The 19224-nt window shown below is 29.2% G+C and overlaps 2 protein-coding genes across 2 annotated transcripts; one reads left to right on the plus strand and one right to left on the minus strand.

Moving 5' to 3' along the window:
- Positions 1 to 760: 760 nt before the first annotated feature.
- On the minus strand, positions 761 to 8718 carry LOC107903692 (uncharacterized). Its single transcript, XM_016829839.2, has 4 exons — positions 8559 to 8718; positions 7976 to 8432; positions 6157 to 6281; positions 761 to 2132 (listed from the first exon to the last, which is right to left on the minus strand). Exons 1-4 carry the CDS (start codon positions 8709 to 8711, stop codon positions 1677 to 1679), a joined length of 1191 nt encoding a protein of 396 aa, XP_016685328.1. The 5' UTR covers positions 8712 to 8718; the 3' UTR covers positions 761 to 1676.
- Positions 8719 to 9194: 476 nt separating this feature from the next.
- LOC107960783 (pentatricopeptide repeat-containing protein At5g64320, mitochondrial) lies at positions 9195 to 10649 on the plus strand. The gene has a single exon (XM_016897064.1). It carries the CDS (start codon positions 9195 to 9197, stop codon positions 10647 to 10649), a length of 1455 nt encoding a protein of 484 aa, XP_016752553.1.
- Positions 10650 to 19224: the final 8575 nt, after the last annotated feature.

Raw genomic sequence — 19224 nt, forward strand, 5'->3', positions numbered from 1 at the left:
TAGATGAACTAGTTTTATCAAGTTCCTATAATAGAGGGACCTCTGGGGTACATTCATAGTAATTTTTTTGTTAAAATATGTTGTTAGTTCATGTACTTTGAAAAAAAAAGATTTAATCATTGTACTTAAAAAAGTTAAAAAATTTGATCTTTTTTTTAAAAATCTCAATTCAATCATTAAAACCATAAGTATTTTCTATCAGAATTTATCAACTTAAAATTTTAATTAGACTGTCTTCATATGACATGGCATATAATTAACAAAATTTGACAGAAATCATTAACGACAAGAATGATTGGGTTAGGGTTTTTAAATTAAAAAAAATAAAGGGATTGAAATTTTAACTTTTAAAATACAGGGACTAAGTCTCAAATTATATACAAGTACATGGACTAATAACACATTATAACCTATTTTTTCTACCTTTCTATATTTTTTAACCATAACAACAACATAAACTAGAAATTTTATCACATAGTATGCATGTGGAAACTAAATATTTAGAATATAAGGTGCGTTTAAAATAATATACAATAAATAACGAAACGAATTATTTGAAACTGATTAATAATAATATCACGTGGAATATTTAAGATACTTAAAATTTTTTTTGATTAAAATAGATAAGAAAAAATATTTTTTTTCTTTTTAATTTTCATAATTTCTACCCAGTGCACTTTTTATGGCAGTAGTTCACAGTGCTAATTTCAGCCTACTAATAAAAGTACAAAAATAGAGAAACAAAGTATGAAATTAGAGTTGAGAAATCAAAACCCCATATTTTAGCATTGCATAGGGATTAAAATCATAATTAGACCTTATATTTAAGGTGGCAACTGGCAAGGGCAAATGCTTGAACCAATAAACAATTTCTATATCAAGTTACCACTCCTATCTCTTTTGATGTCAAGTGATTCACTTTCTCCTATAAAAGAAAAGGTAAATTACACTTGTATTCACCAAAAAAATGGTAAATTTCTTTTTTAGTCACTCAACTATAAAAAATTATAAAATTTATTTAACTATTCGATTTTTTTTATTTTTTGGTCACTAGTTGTTAAATGGTTGACGGAAAGATGCTCTAATAGGTTTTAAAATTTCCATAATAACAACTTTAACCCTTAGCATTTATACATCATGTCAATTTAGTCTTGATTCTAAAAAATTAACCCTCAACATTTATATATTGTGTAATTTGATCCTTTTTAAATTTTGCTTTTCTTTGTGACACTTTCACCTAAAAAGCTAAAAAAACAAATCTATAAACTACATTTGATCAGAAATATACCAAAAATAGAAACACTTGAAAATCCAAAGATAATACTTTTCATCTTTTCTCATTCTTTTAAAATTAACCCTCAATATCACAAATAAAAGTAAACCTGCAAAAAAGAACCAAATTACACAATGTGTAAATGTTGAGGGTTATTTTTTTGGAATCAAGACTAAATTGATACAATGTATAAATGTTAAGGGTGAAAGTTACTATTATGCCAATTTTAAAAGCTGACAAAGTTATCTTTCTGTAAGAAATTTAACTGACCAAAAAAAGAAAAATTTGAATAGTTGGGTGATAATTTTTTTTTGTAACTTTTCATAGATAAGTGACAAAAAAATAGAATTTACTAATAGTTGGGTGGCTACCGGTGTAGTTTACCCTAAAAGAAAAATTAAGGCTAATCATCCCAATCATTCTCCCAGCCATCTTTATTTGAAGACCTAACAGTGAGGCCATTTGTTGATATATTAGCTACATTTCGTCCCAATGGTGACCTCACAGCCATGTCTTCGTCCCAATCATCATCCCAAACCTGGTCCCAACCTTCAGCTGTTTCTACATTGGTAGTTGCCATAGATTCAGGCAATCCCATTTCTAGCTCTTGGTAAGGAATACCACTATCATGTCGTCTACTTTTCCTAAACATGCAACAAGCCAATGATCCTCCAAATATTATAAATGCTACAATCAAGAAGTAGGCACCATTTATTGGAGTCAACAGCTTGTCATACGATGGGAGCTTTGAGAAAAAGTATGTTTCAGATGCCTGAGCATTTAGAGGAAGGAAACAATCTCCATTTCCAGCAGTTAACACTAGCGCAATGGGTTCACTAATAGTCAAAGAGATATTCAGCTGAAACAAACAAGCAAATATACATATTACTTCTGGATACATATAAGTACATGGAATGGGGTACAATTATTGAGCATGAACGGTAAAAGTATCATGGAGGTCCCTATATTAAGAGTTAGATTGTATTTTGTCCCATTAACTCAAAAAATGGGTAAATTAGTTCCTTTATGTTAGATCAAAGAGCAAATTAATCATTCCTATTAAAAATTTCATCTATTTTTACTATTAAATCTAGTGTGGCTAATGAAATAATCAAAGAGTTACATATGGTGTGCCATGTGTACCTCATTCTAACATATAGGGACCAGTTTTTAAAAGAATGATCAGTTTGCTCTTTGATCTAATGTATATAGATTAAATTGACCATTTTTTTTAGTAGAAGACGCAAAATGTAACAACCCGATTTTCAATAATGTCGAAAACAGTGGTTCGAGACCACCAAATCCGGCAAATAAGCTTGTAAATTTTTATTATTTAATATTTACGAGCCAAATATTGTTTTTAAAATATTTTTAAATTAGTAATTTGTGTTTTATATGACTTTATTAGGTTGAGTGATTTAGAAAATATGTATCGAGATCTTGGTCCTATAAACCGAGCCATAAATATTTACGGGGTGTCATTAAGGTAGTATTAAAGTTTCGTTAGAAAATTTTAATATTTTGGTAATTTATTAATTAAAAAGAACTAAATTGAAAAATGTGCAAAACTTGCTAATTAAAGAAATAGTGATTAAATAGCCTAAATAGTAAATAAAGGAAGACTAAAAGGGCAATTGGACCCACATGGGATGGCTGATGTGGCAGAAGCACAGAAAAATCAAGGAATTGATGTGAAATAAGGGCAAAATTGTAAATTTTGCCAAATTTAAGTGAAATAAAAGAGAAATTGAAATTCTAGACATTTTCGTCAACATTTTTCAGTTCTAAAACAGCCATTGAAGAAGGTTTAAGCTGGTTTTTCAATATTTGCTTCATGTATGTTTACTTCTTACTCTTTCCTTGAAATTTTTATGTTTTGGGACTTTTACAATTAGGTCAAACTAACCATTTCATTAGTTTTTTATTTTATTGAAAGTTTTGGAAGATACCATTGATAATTTTATATGATTTTAGTTATTAGATGATGAAATTGAGATGTGGATATTTAAAGGTATTTTATTAAAGGATTTTGGATGAAATCATGATTTAGGGATTAAATTGAAAAGTTATTAAATTCATGAAAAATTATAAAATTTCATGGAATTCATGAGCTGCTATTGATATATATGAAAATATCTAGGCTTGGGATAATGATTTAAAATGCATGAATTTCACTTTCTGAGCCTAGGGACGAAATCGTCATTGATTAAAAGTATAGGAGCAAAACGATAATTTTGCCTAAGATGTGACTTGGATTGAATTGAATATGTTGTATTAAATTAATCTTAAATTTACTCGTATAGATCCGGATAGATCAAAAACGGAGTTAAATCGTGAAAAAGAAAAAGTATCGAATTAGTAGTTTACAAATCACGAACAATTGTCGAGGTAAGTTCATGTAACTTAATTGTGTATATTTATATGCTTATATTAAGTGTTGAATATGTAAATTGTGTAAATGACATATATGTGTATGTAATTGATCTCATAACTTAAAATTCCTAATAAATAAGTCCCGTTTGGATAATAAGATTCAATGGATACAGGGTTCTATTTCTCGAAATGGTAGTGTTCCTACATATGTTGCGGATGTACCGTAGCTTAAAAGAGTGTCTCCTTACAAGCCCTCTCAAGCTTCCCATTATAGTGTTTTACGAGCTTCCCTTTAAATACTCTTCGGAGCATCTCAATTGGTTGTGACCCTACATGTGTTATGGGCACACCACAGCTCTTATGAGTGTCCCGTTATATGACTCTTCGTGAGCTTCCTGATTAAAGACTCTTTGTTAGCTTCCCGTTAGTGCTCGCTAGAACTTTCCGTTATATGGCTATTCGGTGCTTCCCGTTAATTGCTCTTCGGAGCTGCCCATTAATTGTTTTTTGGAGCTACCCGTTATAGGCTCTTTGTGACCTTCCCGTTATATTTCCCAGATAAGCTTCCCGTTATATTTCCCAGATAAGCTTCCCGTTATAAGGCTCAATGAGTTTCCCGTTATAATGCTTGAGAGAGAGCTTTCTATTTAAGTGTTCATAAAAGCACTCCCGGATATGAATTGATGGATTTATAGTATTGTACACTTCAGGTGTACTACCCAAGTATCCATTGAGATTTCAAATGATTCAACGGGTGAAACTCTAACATGAGAACATGTGAAATCAAAATGAAACTATTATCTGTATATGCATGAAATACTTGAAAACTCGATACCTGATGAGCTCATCCTTATTCTTGTTATTCACATGAAATACATGAGTAACATGTTTATTGAGGTCATATGTGTTAGGCTGATTGCCAAATTGCTTTGAATGTATTATGCATGTTTATTATATAAGTAAATGAATGGTAAGTTAATTTCCGGTTATACGAATTTACTAAGCATTAAGTGCTTACTCTGTATTATTTCCTCTGTTTTATAGTACTCAGAGGCTTGTAAAGGTTGGAAGCTGGTCGGAGCTATATCATACTATTCCCCGAACTTTTCGGTATATATATAAATAGTAAAGTAATTTTGGTAATAATGGCATGTATAGGTTAAATGTTACCGTTGATGGCAATTTAATGTTGGTTGAAATTAGCCATTGAAATGGCTATTAAATGATATGTTTTGATATTTAAATAGTCTTAATATGCTTGATGAGTATGTTTAAAGGGGTGAACGAAGAAAATCATATAAGTATATTGGATATTAGTTTATGATAGTGTATTTGGTAAAACATGTTTATAAGTATTAGGCTATCTTGGTAAGTTGGACATTGATCATTGGTATTAATATGTCATGCATAAGACTTGAATTTGGCTAAGTTTAAATGTTTTGAATTGACTCTTGAATGTGTTTAAATGTTTATATAGGTTAAAGGTGAAATTGGGCGAAGAATAAAACTTGAAAATTACCTTATTTTGTCTACACAGGCAAAGACACGGGCGTGTGTCTCAGCCGTGTGACACACGGCCTAGCACATGGACGTGTGTCTGCCCATGTGTCCCTTACATCTTAAAATTTTAAAACAGAATGCTCATAATTGATCACATGGCCTGGCACACGGGCGTGTGGCTTGGCCGTGTAACCCCTGCACTTAAATGTATTGCAAGTCAGAGAGTTACACGGGCTGGGGACACGACCGTGTGCCTTACTTCAAATACCACACGGCCTAAGACACGGGTGTGTCACTTGGCCTTGTGAGCCACACGACCTGACCACATAGGTGTGTCCCTTACGCCTTGGAAAATTTTGAAATTTCGCGAAAAATTCTTTGAGTTTCCGATTTAGTCTCGATTCGATTCTAAAGTGAAATTTGAGCCTTGAGCGCTCTCATAAGGAAATTTATGAATAATATTTGAAATGACTGTTAAATAATAATATGAAATGTCTGTATTTAATCTGTTTATTCTGGTAATACTCCATAACCCTATTCCGGCGACGGATACGAGTTAGGGATGTTACACAAAATATAATTTAACTTCTAGTATAAGGGCCTCCATGGTATTTTTACCAGCATGAACACTTTTTGGAACATTTTTCAGAGTCAAAGTGTGTATCTCATTCCTAATGAACTCAAAGTTATTGAACACAATATATTTAATATTCAACCGGGAAAAGTCCTATTAAGTGCTTTCATCTAACATTAGAGCTTAGCTTAGATGGTATATTTAGTCATACTTAAAGAGGTCACCCTTTTTTGGTCAATCTTAAGAGACGAACTTAACAAATCTGAAGTTCCAAGTCCCAACATCAACAATATTTCTTCCATACTCATGTTATAGCCTACCAAAAACAAATATATATATATACTCTAAATCTTATTCCTCGTGAAATAGGTCTCACAAGGTCTAAAGATAATGAGGAAAGAGTGACAAAGCATAAGAGAGAAAGATAAGACGATACCTTTTCAATACCATGTTTTGGTACTCTAAGTCTCTTGGGAAAAGATACTCCAAAAGGGCCCATAAGATTGACATTCAAAGTTTTTTCTCCCTTATTATGGACCAAAACAACCCCTTCTTTGGACCCTGGAAAGGAATAAGGAAATGGAATTAATTATTCATCCATTAGAAAATGTAGGAAAGATTATGTTACTAATGGAGTCTTAACACTGGAGTAACAATCTAGCATACCATATTTGTTTTTGACAAAACTAGCATACCATATTTAATCCAACCAGGATATGGTAAATATGAAACCTCAAGATATACTATTTTATAGCCTTCAACGTGGTAAAAATGAAAATTTCCAAACAAACACTTACTGATTTATTGCTTTTAATTGTTTATCATTTGGATGGAACAAGGTTAGATAATACATATGAATTAAAAATCACTGTTAGCATGAATTTCCCTTTTTCTTATGGCAACAATGACCAAAAAAAAAAAAATTCAACACCACTAGATGACGTGTCAGATTTAAAAAGGAAAAGCATTTATGGAGGTAGACATGACATGAAACACTATAGATTTAATAAACACATGTTTACTAATTTTATAGTGTCATATTTACACAGTTAACATGACATATAAAACACAAACATGGGTTGTCAAGTTTGATGGAGGATGGAAATATACTTAACAGATGCAATACATGTTAAAAAAAGGAAAAAGAAAAGAAATGAAGGGACACTGTTGCTAAAACTACATATCGGGTGGTGAATCAAGACAAGGACACAAAAGGAACTAGGAACAGGTCATGGAGAAGAAGGTGAAGAAGGGAAGTGATTGTGAAAGATGATGGAAGAGAGAACAATATAGTGAGCAACAGAAAAAGGAGACAGAGAAAATAAAAACAAGCACTTAACTGATCTATTGTATCTGTCAAAATATGTTCTCAACATAAGAAGTATTAATGGAAATAAACCTAGAACCACATTATTTAAATCAACACATTCACATGAAAAGGAAAACCATAACCTTATGTTCTAAAGATTTTAATTTTCATAAAAAACCAGATGCCTAACAATAAGACTTCGATCACTTATATTTCACTGTGGAGAAACAACTCCTAAAAGGAAGTTGTAACCACTATTCCTAGTATTGATCTTTTCCATCATACCTAAATTTTGCACCAGTAAGAAACATCAACATTCTCACCGTTTTTACCTTATTGACTCCAGGTTTTAGCGTCCAATTTGTTTTCCCTGAAACCACCTTACATCAATAACTTCAAAAGAAAATAGAAGGAAGGTTATTGCCTCTCTATCATCCATGTTTTGCAGAGGATATTATCATATTTGGTTCTAGTAATATTTCAATCCTAAGCTAGAACTAGATTGCTTATTCAGACCATGTTGTTTAGGGATAACTGCAAGTAGCCTTAGTAGCAGAACAAGTTGCAATGACAGTTCAATAAAGGATCAACCCGAATTTAAGGCTACAACAAAAGCCAAAAGTTAAGAAATTTGGGATTGCACAATTAGTGTACAAATGGTGTAGCCATATGCAACTTTAACAATCAGTCCATGGAGTACACAGTTACCAAACAAATTTTCTTTCTTCCTCCAGTAGTTACAAACATTTCATAACTCTATTTCTTCAATCATTTTAGAGGATTAAAAATCAAGAATTTTTACTGTACATAAGTACTCTATTAGGCTTTCAATGCATACTCATTTCCACTTCTCATTTCTATAATAAAGGCAAAACAACACATATAATTAACTTATTTGAAGTTCCATCAATGCATTGAACGAATAATAAAGAGAAAATTAAATTACCAGTTCCAAAACCCTTAACGCATGCAATCAAAGAGTTTTGATCTTCACATCTACTAGCTATGCCGGCACATGTATCATCAATCTCAGACTTGGAATCATTTCCAATTACATTTGACTTTGTCGTCTTCTTCTTTTCCTTATCCTTGTTTGTATAACCTCTTTTCACAGTGTTTGCACTATTTAGATTGTTTCCACCACCTACATTATTTTTCTTCGCCTTATTTTCCTTCATTGTTTTATCACTTTTCGGGTTTGAAGTTAAACTTGGATTGTTTCCACTAACTTTTTCCTTTTGAGGAGATGCACTCACCTTCTTGGGTTTACCCAATGGTTTTGGATCTTTCTTGTCACCGAGAAGTGGCATCACAAAATCCGTTTTATTGGATGAATTCGGATCAAGTTTTGGATTCAATTTCTTCTTGCCTGAAGCCGATATAAGAATTGGCAACGGAGAGCTCTAAAATCCCAACAACAAATAGTTTTTTCTTAATCTCTTGATGAATGAAAACAAAAAACGAAAATAGTAAATGAAATAATAAATGATGGAGAGAGATTAGATTGGTAGAACGAAAAAGAAACGTACAGGCGGCGTTGTAGAAGTAGAAACGGTGTCATTCTTTGATGGAGATTCATTAGCTAAGTATCTAAGCTTCAAAGACGACGACGAAGAAGCATTGGAAACATCAGTGACGATTAAAAACAATAAAATCGATAATGTCATTGCATTTCTATCCATCACCTTCTTAAACAACAACAATATAATAGATCTGGTGGAGAACCAGAGATGAACAACCTTGGAAAAAGAAGAAGAATGGAAACAAGAAGAAAATCAGAAATTAAAAAAAAATTATGAAGAAATGCTGCAAAATTCAGAATTCAGTCCATGCCAACGCTTATGTTTTACGAAATTTTGGGTTAATTTTTTTTATGAATAATAAAATGTATAATCTGAGATATATGCCTATAATAATATTAATCTCTGACCTACAAAAATAACAATAAGTTATATTTTATTAATGAATAAATATAAAAATCATTTCATGCAAATTATTTTCGTGTATAATCTGAGACATATGCGCCCTATAATAATGATTTGATTCAGGTTTACCGTTTACTTTATCTGGATAAGGCTCTTTTTCCCTGTTTTGCTCGCTTTCCTGCCACTCAGCTGATTTTGTCCACCATACCTCTCTCTTATTCTCTGTAATCATAATCAGCCATGTCTTCTCTATTTCATAATCCTTCCATTTTCTGCAATCCCACGAGAACCCATGGTTGCAAGCTTCATGTTCTTACAATGGTTTCATTGCCTTCCAAAGCTCATGGAACCATAACATCACCAGGCTGCTCTGATGAAAGAACAGCCAGAATTCGGGTTGTGAATTTCCTGGACAAAATCAAAGCAATACCCTTTAAAGACACGAATGGAATTCTCAGCTTGATGGAGAAAAATGCGAGCAATTGGACCTTATCAGCTTTCAATGGTCTGTTAATGGCATTGCTTACAGCAGACGAGGCTGATCGAGCCGTGGAACTGTTCTCCAATGCATCAGGTTTGGGTTTATCACCGAATGGTTGGACATTTTCCATCATCATTAGATGCTTGTGTAAGAAAAACGACCTCGATGAAGCTCAACGAGTTTTACACCACATGATGGAACATGGGTACAATCCAAATGTGATAACATTTACAATTCTCATTGATTCATTGTGCAAAAGAGGCAAATTGGGGTATGCTTTTCGAGTTCTTGAACTAATGGGTGGAATTGGGTGCAAACCAAATGTTCAAACATACAATTGCTTGTTAAAGGGATTATGTTATATTGGGAAAGTCGAACAAGCTCATGAAATGTTGATGAACATGGAGAAAGAATCAATAAAACCTGATATTTATTCATTTACAGCTATTATGGATGGTTTTTGTAAAGTGGGTAGATCAGATGAGGCAATGGAATTGCTTAACCAAGCTTTGGATATGGGGTTAGAACCAAATGTGGTCATTTTCAACACTCTTTTCACTGGTTATAACAAGGAAGGAAGGCCACAACATGGGTTTAAAGTGTTAAAGCTTATGAAGGACAAAAATTGCAGCCCTGATAGTATTAGTTACAGCACCTTAATGAGGGGGTTGCTGAAATGGGGAAAAACAAGAGCTGCATTAAAAGTGTATAAAGAAATTATGGGTATTGGCTTTGAAGTTGAAGGAAAGATGCTGAGCAGTTTGCTTAGAGGTTTATGCATGAAATCATGGGAAGAAAAAGACTTGGTTCAAGATGCATACCAAGTGTTCGATAAAATGCGGAAGAAGGATTCTATCATTGATCATAGTAGTTATGGGTTTATGATTCGAACACTTTGTATGGTGAGGAAAATGGAGGAGGCTGTTTACCATTTGAAGGAAATGATTGGAATGGGGTACATTCCTAGGACGATAACCTTTAACAATGTGATTCAAGGGCTTTGTATTGAAGGAAAGATCCATGAGGCATTGGTGGTGTTGGTTACTATGTATGAAAATGGTAAAATCCCAAGTAGAACATCGTATGACATGTTGGTTAAAGAGTTTAATCGACAGGGGTTGTTGTTGGGTGCTTGTAATGTTTATAGTGCTGCTTTGAAGCAAGGTGTAGTCCCACATAGGATCCCACTAAGACTAAATAGCCATAGTTATTGACTCTTCCTAGCTAGACCAATGGATCTCTCACCAGATTTGTTTTGGGCATGAAGCGTTTATATTGGATTTTATCTTTGGGATTCGTCTCTTGTTTTCTTTGGGAGCTTTACCGAATTAATGCAGTAGGGTTCAAATCTCATTGAATGCAAATATTGAGATCTCTTTAATAGATGAAAACGTTTTCACTCCATGAATTCAACTCAAGATAAAATCGAAAATAAGTATCTTGGACCTAATACTGGACTTGCTGAAAATTTTAATCGGTAGAGCCAATTGTGGGGTGCTTGTATTGTCTACTATGCCTGCTTTGACGCAAGGTGTAGTCCAGCATAGGATCCCCATTAGATTGCCATAGTTGTTGTTGAATCTTCCTTGTACTAGGAAGGTTAAAATATCTCATAAATTTTTGTATTATTCGTAAATTTAGAATACAGTACCTATACATTTCTTTTAGAAATTAGTCTCTCTGCTTTTTAGATTTTAAAATTCAAGTCTAATTGTTAACATTATTTTTTATTAAATTGATTGGTATAATATTTTGAAATATAAAATTACCTCACTTTATAGCTTTGCAACTAAAAGAAAGTAAACTACACTTAGTAGTCACCCAGCAATTAGTAAATTTCATTTTTGGTTACTCGTCTACTAGCTAATAAAGGTAACTTTTGAAATTGTCATAATAGTAATTTTAACCCTCAATATTTACACATTATGTAATTTAACATTCTTCTTTTTTTTTTACAATTTTATTTTTCTTTGTGACCCTTTCACCTAAAAAACTAAAAAAATAAATTTACCATTTCAAATTTTAATAAAAATATACAAAAAAAACAGAAACACCCAAAAATCCAAAATAATAGTTTTTATCTTTTCTCATTTCTCATTATTTCAGAATTAACCTTCACAAAAAAAAAGAAAGAGAATAAATTACACAATGTGTAAATGTTGAGCGCCAATTTTTATAAAATAAGACTAAATTAACATAATTTATAAATATTAAGAGTTAAATTTATTATTATATCAATTTTAAAATCCCAATTATAATTTGTATAAATCATTTTTATTATTAAAAAAGAGAGAGAGAGATTCAAACCAATTATAACTCTCTTTTAAAAAAATGGTGGCATTTTTTTATATGGAAAAAAGAGAGAGAATGTTGTTGGATATTGAAAGTGTAGGTGATGACCACCATCCCACTCAACATCAAATGGAATTTTCCCTTGCTTGAAAAGAAAATAACCAAATCTGTTAAGTGGAAGAAAAATCTTGTGGGATAAGAGGACATAAATCTAAAAACATTGTCTCTTTTTTATATATATAATACTACATAATGTGACCATAATTGAATGAGCTAAATGTACATCACAAAAATATATTTATTATTCTTTTAACATAAAAATAACTTCACCCACATCCATATACATATAGCTGAATCAACACAATACATCATGCTGACATTTTCATGAGGTTTTTTTTTTTAATTTTACACTTAGATTACTAAATTATTAATAAGTTTATATTTTAGTCATTCAACTTTAAAAAGTTAGTCATTAAACTATTTAAAGTTTTTAAAGTCTGCTAATGAGGTCCAAAAGACGATTTGATGATCTATATGGCGGATTAGGGCCTATCATTTAGTAGAATAACATATCTTAGATTTAAATTGATCTGACGATCAGTGTTGAAGATCAGATAATAAAGGTGTTTGGATTTTGGTTTGCAGATTCGTGACTTCCAAAGCTATTTCATGGAGAAAAAGAGCTTTCAATTGGTGCAGGTGATGCGAACATAAAAGGTCATATAACAACAATTTTAACAACCTAACAACTTAAATGAAAACTTACTAATAGTTTAGTAACCTTAAATGTAATTTACCATTATTATTTTTATAATACCATATTGGATGAGGGTACCTAACGGGAGTTTTAATCACTTCTCTAAATGTATAATTTTTTAATTAAACATAAATAAAATGAGAGAAATTATGGTAAAAATTATCGAAATATTGAATCTAGCATTGATATCAATTGAATATTTGAGCAAAAAATTATATTATTACTATAAGATTCTTATTTTCGTCTTTTCATAAAATAAAACCTATACATTTAAAGATTTAGTTCGTGTTTGATAAGATTTATATACAAATTTTTTTCACTTCACTTGTAATCATTGTTATTTATATTGCGAGTATGACATAGTCTAGTCATCATTACTCATTAACTTGACATTCTTTGGCTTAAATTTTAATCTAGTCAATATTTACATTTTTTATCAATTTAACAATTATTTTATTTTTCGAGTTAAATTTAGCCATTAAGTTTTTAAAAATAATCATATTAATTTTTCAACAAAAATATTGACTAAAAAAATAATTTTTAACGTTGTTAGTGTGACAACTTGCGTAACAAGATATGTGCACTTCATACTGACATAATATTATTTGTCTCATATGTCACATCAATAAATTATTTAAAAATTCAAAATAAAAAAAAACATGTAAATTACCATGTGTGTTACTATATTTAAAATTTTAACATTTTAATTAATATTTATATTAAAAATTAATTTAATTTTTGTTCGATAAAATTTGATTTTTTTAAAGATTAAAAATTCAATTTAACTTAAAATAAAATAAAATCTAAATTTACCTTAAATAATAAATTTCACATTATACCTTATTTTTTCCTAAAAAAATGTTTAGAGCCGATTTTGAGAATTTAGGCTCATGAACTGTTTCATTACATTCTACACGCGCCAATATGCGTGAAGTCACTCATCGAACGATAACGTTCGAGTTCACCGGCGCGTGCGTTGGCCTTTCTCTTTCAACGCGGTAGGTAAACCGGGCATCCAGTGGTAACCTAACATCAGCACGTCATTAACATGACGTCATAGACAAAACGTGAAAAAAAAATCAACGGTATAATGATCGTTGACAGTTAACGCGTGTGCACGCTGAATCTCATTGACGGCGTGGACACTCAAAAGACCATTTTCTCCAAAGTAAAACAACAAATTCTCGTGGTTTTATACTAATAAAAGGATAGAGGTGACGCTCAGTTAAGAACTTCAAGTCTCATATTTATTGCATGAGATGTGGCGCACTTTACGGTGGTGTCCACACGCCGTATATATATACGCTTTCGAAAAAATGTAATTTTGGCGCAATAACGTAAATTTATAAATTACTTTTTATTATACTTTCTCTCAAAAAATAAATTTCTATATATTTTTTTAAATAATGTGATCATCAATCTATAAGAGGATAATGTGTTTCAACATTCTTTAATCTATATTTTCTTGCATTAATAACAATATCGTTATCAATCAAATTAAAACTCAATTTCTATACTTTTCTTTTAATTTATCAAAATACAACATTAATTTTTTAGAAAAATTATACTTGAAATAATAAAAATTGAATAGAACAAAAACATAATAACATAAATATTATTTTTAGAATTTTCTATATTTAATAAATATTTGTTTTATATTTTTGGGTTTTGATAAAAAACATATTTTCATATTTTAGAAATTTTTGTAATTTTTTATTTTAATATAAAATTTAAAAAGGAATATCAAACTTGTAAAAAATATATATTAATTTTTTTTCTTAAGTTCAATCAAAACCAAAGAGTGATATAAACAATTGGGATGAAATTTAATAATTTTCGAATATATTTGTATATTTAATTCGGAATAAGTTAAAAATTTTTAACTTTTCGAAATAAATATATATTAATATAGACAATATTTTAGATAAATATGATAGATATATCAGATTGATTCAAAATTTTATATGAATAATAAATTTAAATATATAAATAAATTTAACTGTTGAATTGTTAAAATATTAATGATAAAAAAATTCATGAAAAGGTGTAAAACCATTGTTTTACACCAAAGTAAGTGAATCATTCGCTTATATTTATGTATGTATGTATATTGTAGGTTATCTTTGGACTCTTAATGAAATTTTTTAACCTGATATATAATTCACTTTGGAAGTTGTAATATAATATGATAAAGATAAATATCAAATTTATATGTGATTTTTGGTCTATTTGCTGTAATTATATACATGAAACTTGAATTGCAAATCATATGTATACATAAAACATTGATTTTAATTCAGTTATACACATTTAAAAAAAGGCATACATACATTTATTTTCATATTGGATTAATAGAATTATCTGTGTACGCAATATATCAATGTAAAATGGTATTAGTTTGATAATGTTGTTAGTGATTTATAAAAATTGAATCAAATTAAAATTTTATGTATAAAATTACACAATAAATAAAAATTTATGTATAGTTTTAATATTTATCACATTATTTATTAATTTATTGATAAAAACAAAAACAAAAACAATTTATGTATAAAATACAAATTTCTTACCATTTCACTTATATTCATAATTAAATAAAATTTTAAAAAATATTTTTAATGTAAAATCTTTTCTTTAATTAATCATGTTACAAAATTTAAGGATATAGATACAAAATTGAAAATCTTGTAAAATACGAGGGGCAAATATAACATTTAACCAAAAAAGAAGGTGGGGAAGGAGTTCGCCGAGTCTTGAAGTATCATCGTGCATGTAATTTCCATTTTTTCCCACAAAGTACCAAACGCTCTCTCTCTCTCTTTTGTTTTCTTTCCATCTTCTCTCTTTTTGTTTTGCTTTTGCATGCACACGATTTGTTTGCCGTTACTTCTTTTCATCGCCGATTTTCTTTTCCGTCGTCGGAGCTCCTCTTTTTCACGGTTCTCTCCGTATTTATATATTCAAGCATCGTTAGTGAACATATATTTAACGCCGGATTGGATGAGGGTACTTAACGAGAGTTTTAACCACTTCTCTAAACGTATAATTTTTTAATGGTATTATGAAAAAATAATGGTAAATTACATTTAAGGTCACTAAACTATTAGTAAGATTATCGAAATGTTGAATCTAGCATTGATATCAACAGAACATTTGAGCAAAAATATTATATTATTACTATAAAATTCTTATTTTCGTCTTTTCATAAAATAAAACCTATACATTTAAAGATTTAGTTCGTGTTGATAAGATTTATATACAAATTTTTTCACTTCACTTGTAATCATTGTTATTTATATTGCGAGTATGACATAGTCTAGTCATCATTACTCATTAACTTCATATTCTTTGGCTTAAATTTTAATCTAGTCAATATTTACATTTTCTATCAATTTAACAATTATTTTAAGTTTTTAAAAATAATCATATTAATTTTTTAACAAAAATATTGACTAAAAAAATAATTTTTAGAAGTTATTTATATTTTTGGGTTTTGATAAAAAAAACATATTTTCATATTTTAAAAATTTTTGTAATTTTTTATTTTAATATAAAATTTAAAAAGGAATATCAAACTTGTAAAAAATATATATTAATTTTTTTCTTAAGTTCAATCAAAACCAAAGAGTAATATAAACAATTTGGGATGAAATTTAATAATTTTTTAATATATTTGTATATTTAATTCGGAATAAGTTAAAAATTTTTAACTTTTCGAAATAAATATATATTACTATAGACAATATTTTTGATAAACATGATAGAAATATCAGATTGATTCAAAATTTTATATGAATGATAAATATAAATATATAGATAAATTTAACGGTTGAATTGTTAAAATATTAATTATAAAAAAAATCATGAAAATGTGTAAAACCACTGTTTTACACCGATGTAAGTGAATCATTCGCTTATATTTATGTATGTATATATGTATATTGCAGGTTATCTTTGGACTCTTAATGAAATTTTTTAACGTGATATATAATTCACTTTTGGAAATTGTAATATAATATGATAAAGATAAATATCAAATTTATATGTGATTTTTGGTCTGTTTGGTGTGATTATATACATGAAACTTGAATTGCAGTTCATATGTATACATAAAATATTAATTTTTGATCTCTCACCATATTTATTTTGGGCATGAAGTGTTTATATTGGATTTTATCTTTGGGATTTGTCTCTTATTTTCTTTGGGAGCTTTACTGAATTAATGGAGTAGAGTTCAAATCTCATTGAATGCAAATATTGAGATCTCTTTTCACTTCATGAATTCAACTCAAGATAAAATCGAAAATAAGTATCTCTGACCTAATACTGGACTTGCTGAAAATTTCAACCGGTAGAGCCAATTGCTGCTTTGAAGAAAGGTGTAGTCCGGCATAGGATCCCCAGATTGCCATAGTTGTTGTTGAATCTTCCTTGTACTAGCAAGGTTAAAATATCTCATAAATTTTTGTACTATTCGTAAATTTAAAATTTAGTACCTATACTTTCTTTTTGGAGTTTAGTCTCTCTGTTTTTTTATTTTAAAATTTAAGTCTAATTGTTAACATTATTTTTTTATTAAATTGATTGGTATAAAATTCTGAAATATAAAAATACCCCACTTGATAGCTTTGTAACTAAAAGAAAGTAAACTACACTAGAAGTCACCTGCTAGCTAATAAAGGTAACTTTTGAAATTTTCATAATAGCAACTTTAGCCCTCAATATTTACGCATTATGTAATTTAAATCTTTTTTTACAATTTTACTTTTTTTTTGTGACCCTTTCACCTAAAAAACTAAAAAAAAAACAAAAACAAAATTACCAGCTAAATTTTAATGAAAATATACAAAAAACGGAAACACCCAAAAATCTAAAACTTTTCTCATCATTTCAGAATTAACCCTCGCAAAAAAAAAATAGAGAGAATAAATTACACAATGTGTAAATGTTGAGCATTAATTTTTTATGAAACAAGACTAAATTAACATAATTTATAAATACTGAGAATTAAATTTATTATTATGTCGATTTTAAAAGCTACCACTCGTAACTTGATCTAATAAAAAAAAGACATTAAATAGAAATTAAACTCCCAATTATAATTTATATAAATAATTTTTATTATTTAAAAGAAAAAAAAAGAGAGAGATTCAATTATTTTATGAAATTAAAATCCCAATTATAACTCTCTTTAAAAAAAATGGTGGAATTTTTTTATATGGAAAAAAGAGAGAATGTTGTTGGATATTGAAAGTGTAGGTGAATCCCACTCAACATCAAATGGAATTTTCCTTTGCTTGAAAAGAAAATAATAATATTTATTATTCTTTTAACATAAAAATAACTTCACCCACATTCATATGCATATAGCTGAATCAACACAATACATCATGCTGACATTTTCATGAGTTTTTTTTTAATTTACGGTTACTAAATTATTATTAAGTTTATATTTTAGTCGTTCAACTTTAAAAAGTTATAAAATAGTCATTAAACTATTTAAAGTTTTTAAAGTCTGCTAATGAGGTCCAAAAGACGATTTGATGATCTATATGGCGGATTAGGGCCTATCAACGAGTAGAATAACATATCTTAGATCTAAATTGATCTGACGATCAGTGTTGAAGATCAGAGAAGAAAGGTGTTTGGATTTTAGTTTACAGATTCATAACTTCCAAGGCTATTTCATGAAAAATTATATTATTACTATAAAATTCTTATTTTCATCTTTTAGTAAAATAAAACCTATACATTTAAAGATTTATATACAAATTTTTTCACTTCACTTGTAATCATTGTTAAATAAAAATTTTTGTTTCTTACTTATATTGCAAGTATGACATAGTCTAGTCATCATTACTCATTAACTTCACATTCTTTGGCTTAAATTTTAATCTAGTCAATATTTACATTTTCTATCAATTTGGCAATTATTTTATTTTTCAAGCTAAATTTAGCTATTAATTTTTCAAAATAATCATATTAAATTTTTTAACAAAAATATTGACTAAATAAATAAATTTTAACGTTGTTAGTGTGACAACTCGTGTAACAAGACATGTGCACTTCATGCTGACATAATATTATTTATCTCATTTGTCACATCAATAAATTATTTAAAAATTTAAAATAAAAAACTTGTGAATTACCATGTGTGTTACTATATTTAAAATTTTAACATTTTAATCAATATTCACATTAAAAAATTAATTTAATTTTTGTTCGATAAAATTTGAATTTTTAAATATTAAAAATTCAATTTAACTTAAAATAAAATAAAATCTAAATTGACCTTAAATAATAAATTTCATATTTTTTTCCCTAAAAAACTGTTTAGAGCCAGTTTTAAGAATTTAGGTTCAAGAATCGAACTGGTTCACTGTTTCATTACATTCTACGCGCGCCAATATGCGTGAAGTCACTCATCGAACGAGAACGTTCGAGTTCACCAGCGCGTGCGTTGGCATTTCTCTTTCAGTGCAGTAGGTAAACCAGGCATCCAGTGGTAACCTAACATCAGCACGTCATAGACAAAATGTAAAAAAAATAATCAACAGTATAATGATAGTTGACACTTGACAGTTAACGCGTGTGCACGTTGAATCCCGTTGACAGCGTGGACACTCAAAAGACCATTTTCTCCAAAGTAAAACAATAAATTCTCGTGGTTTTATACTAATAAAAGCATAGAGATGAGGCTAAGTTAGGAACTTCAAGTCTCATATTTATTGCATCAGAAG

This window comes from Gossypium hirsutum, chromosome D02 (genome assembly GCF_007990345.1).
Source record: "Gossypium hirsutum isolate 1008001.06 chromosome D02, Gossypium_hirsutum_v2.1, whole genome shotgun sequence".
NCBI classification, from domain to species: domain Eukaryota; kingdom Viridiplantae; phylum Streptophyta; class Magnoliopsida; order Malvales; family Malvaceae; genus Gossypium; species Gossypium hirsutum.

What these genes read in the sequence shown, in the direction of transcription:
- LOC107903692 (XM_016829839.2), bottom strand. Translation starts at nt 8,711, where the DNA reads ATGGATAGAAATGCAATGACATTATCGATTTTATTGTTTTTAATCGTC. An exon ending in CTACTTCTACAACGCCGCCT is followed by an intron (nt 8,433 to 8,558) that starts GTACGTTTCTTT and finishes TTGGGATTTTAG; the next exon opens with AGCTCTCCGTTGCCAATTCT. An exon ending in CGTTAAGGGTTTTGGAACTG is followed by an intron (nt 6,282 to 7,975) that starts GTAATTTAATTT and finishes ATTCCTTTCCAG; the next exon opens with GGTCCAAAGAAGGGGTTGTT.
- LOC107960783 (XM_016897064.1), top strand. Translation starts at nt 9,195, where the DNA reads ATGTCTTCTCTATTTCATAATCCTTCCATTTTCTGCAATCCCACGAGA.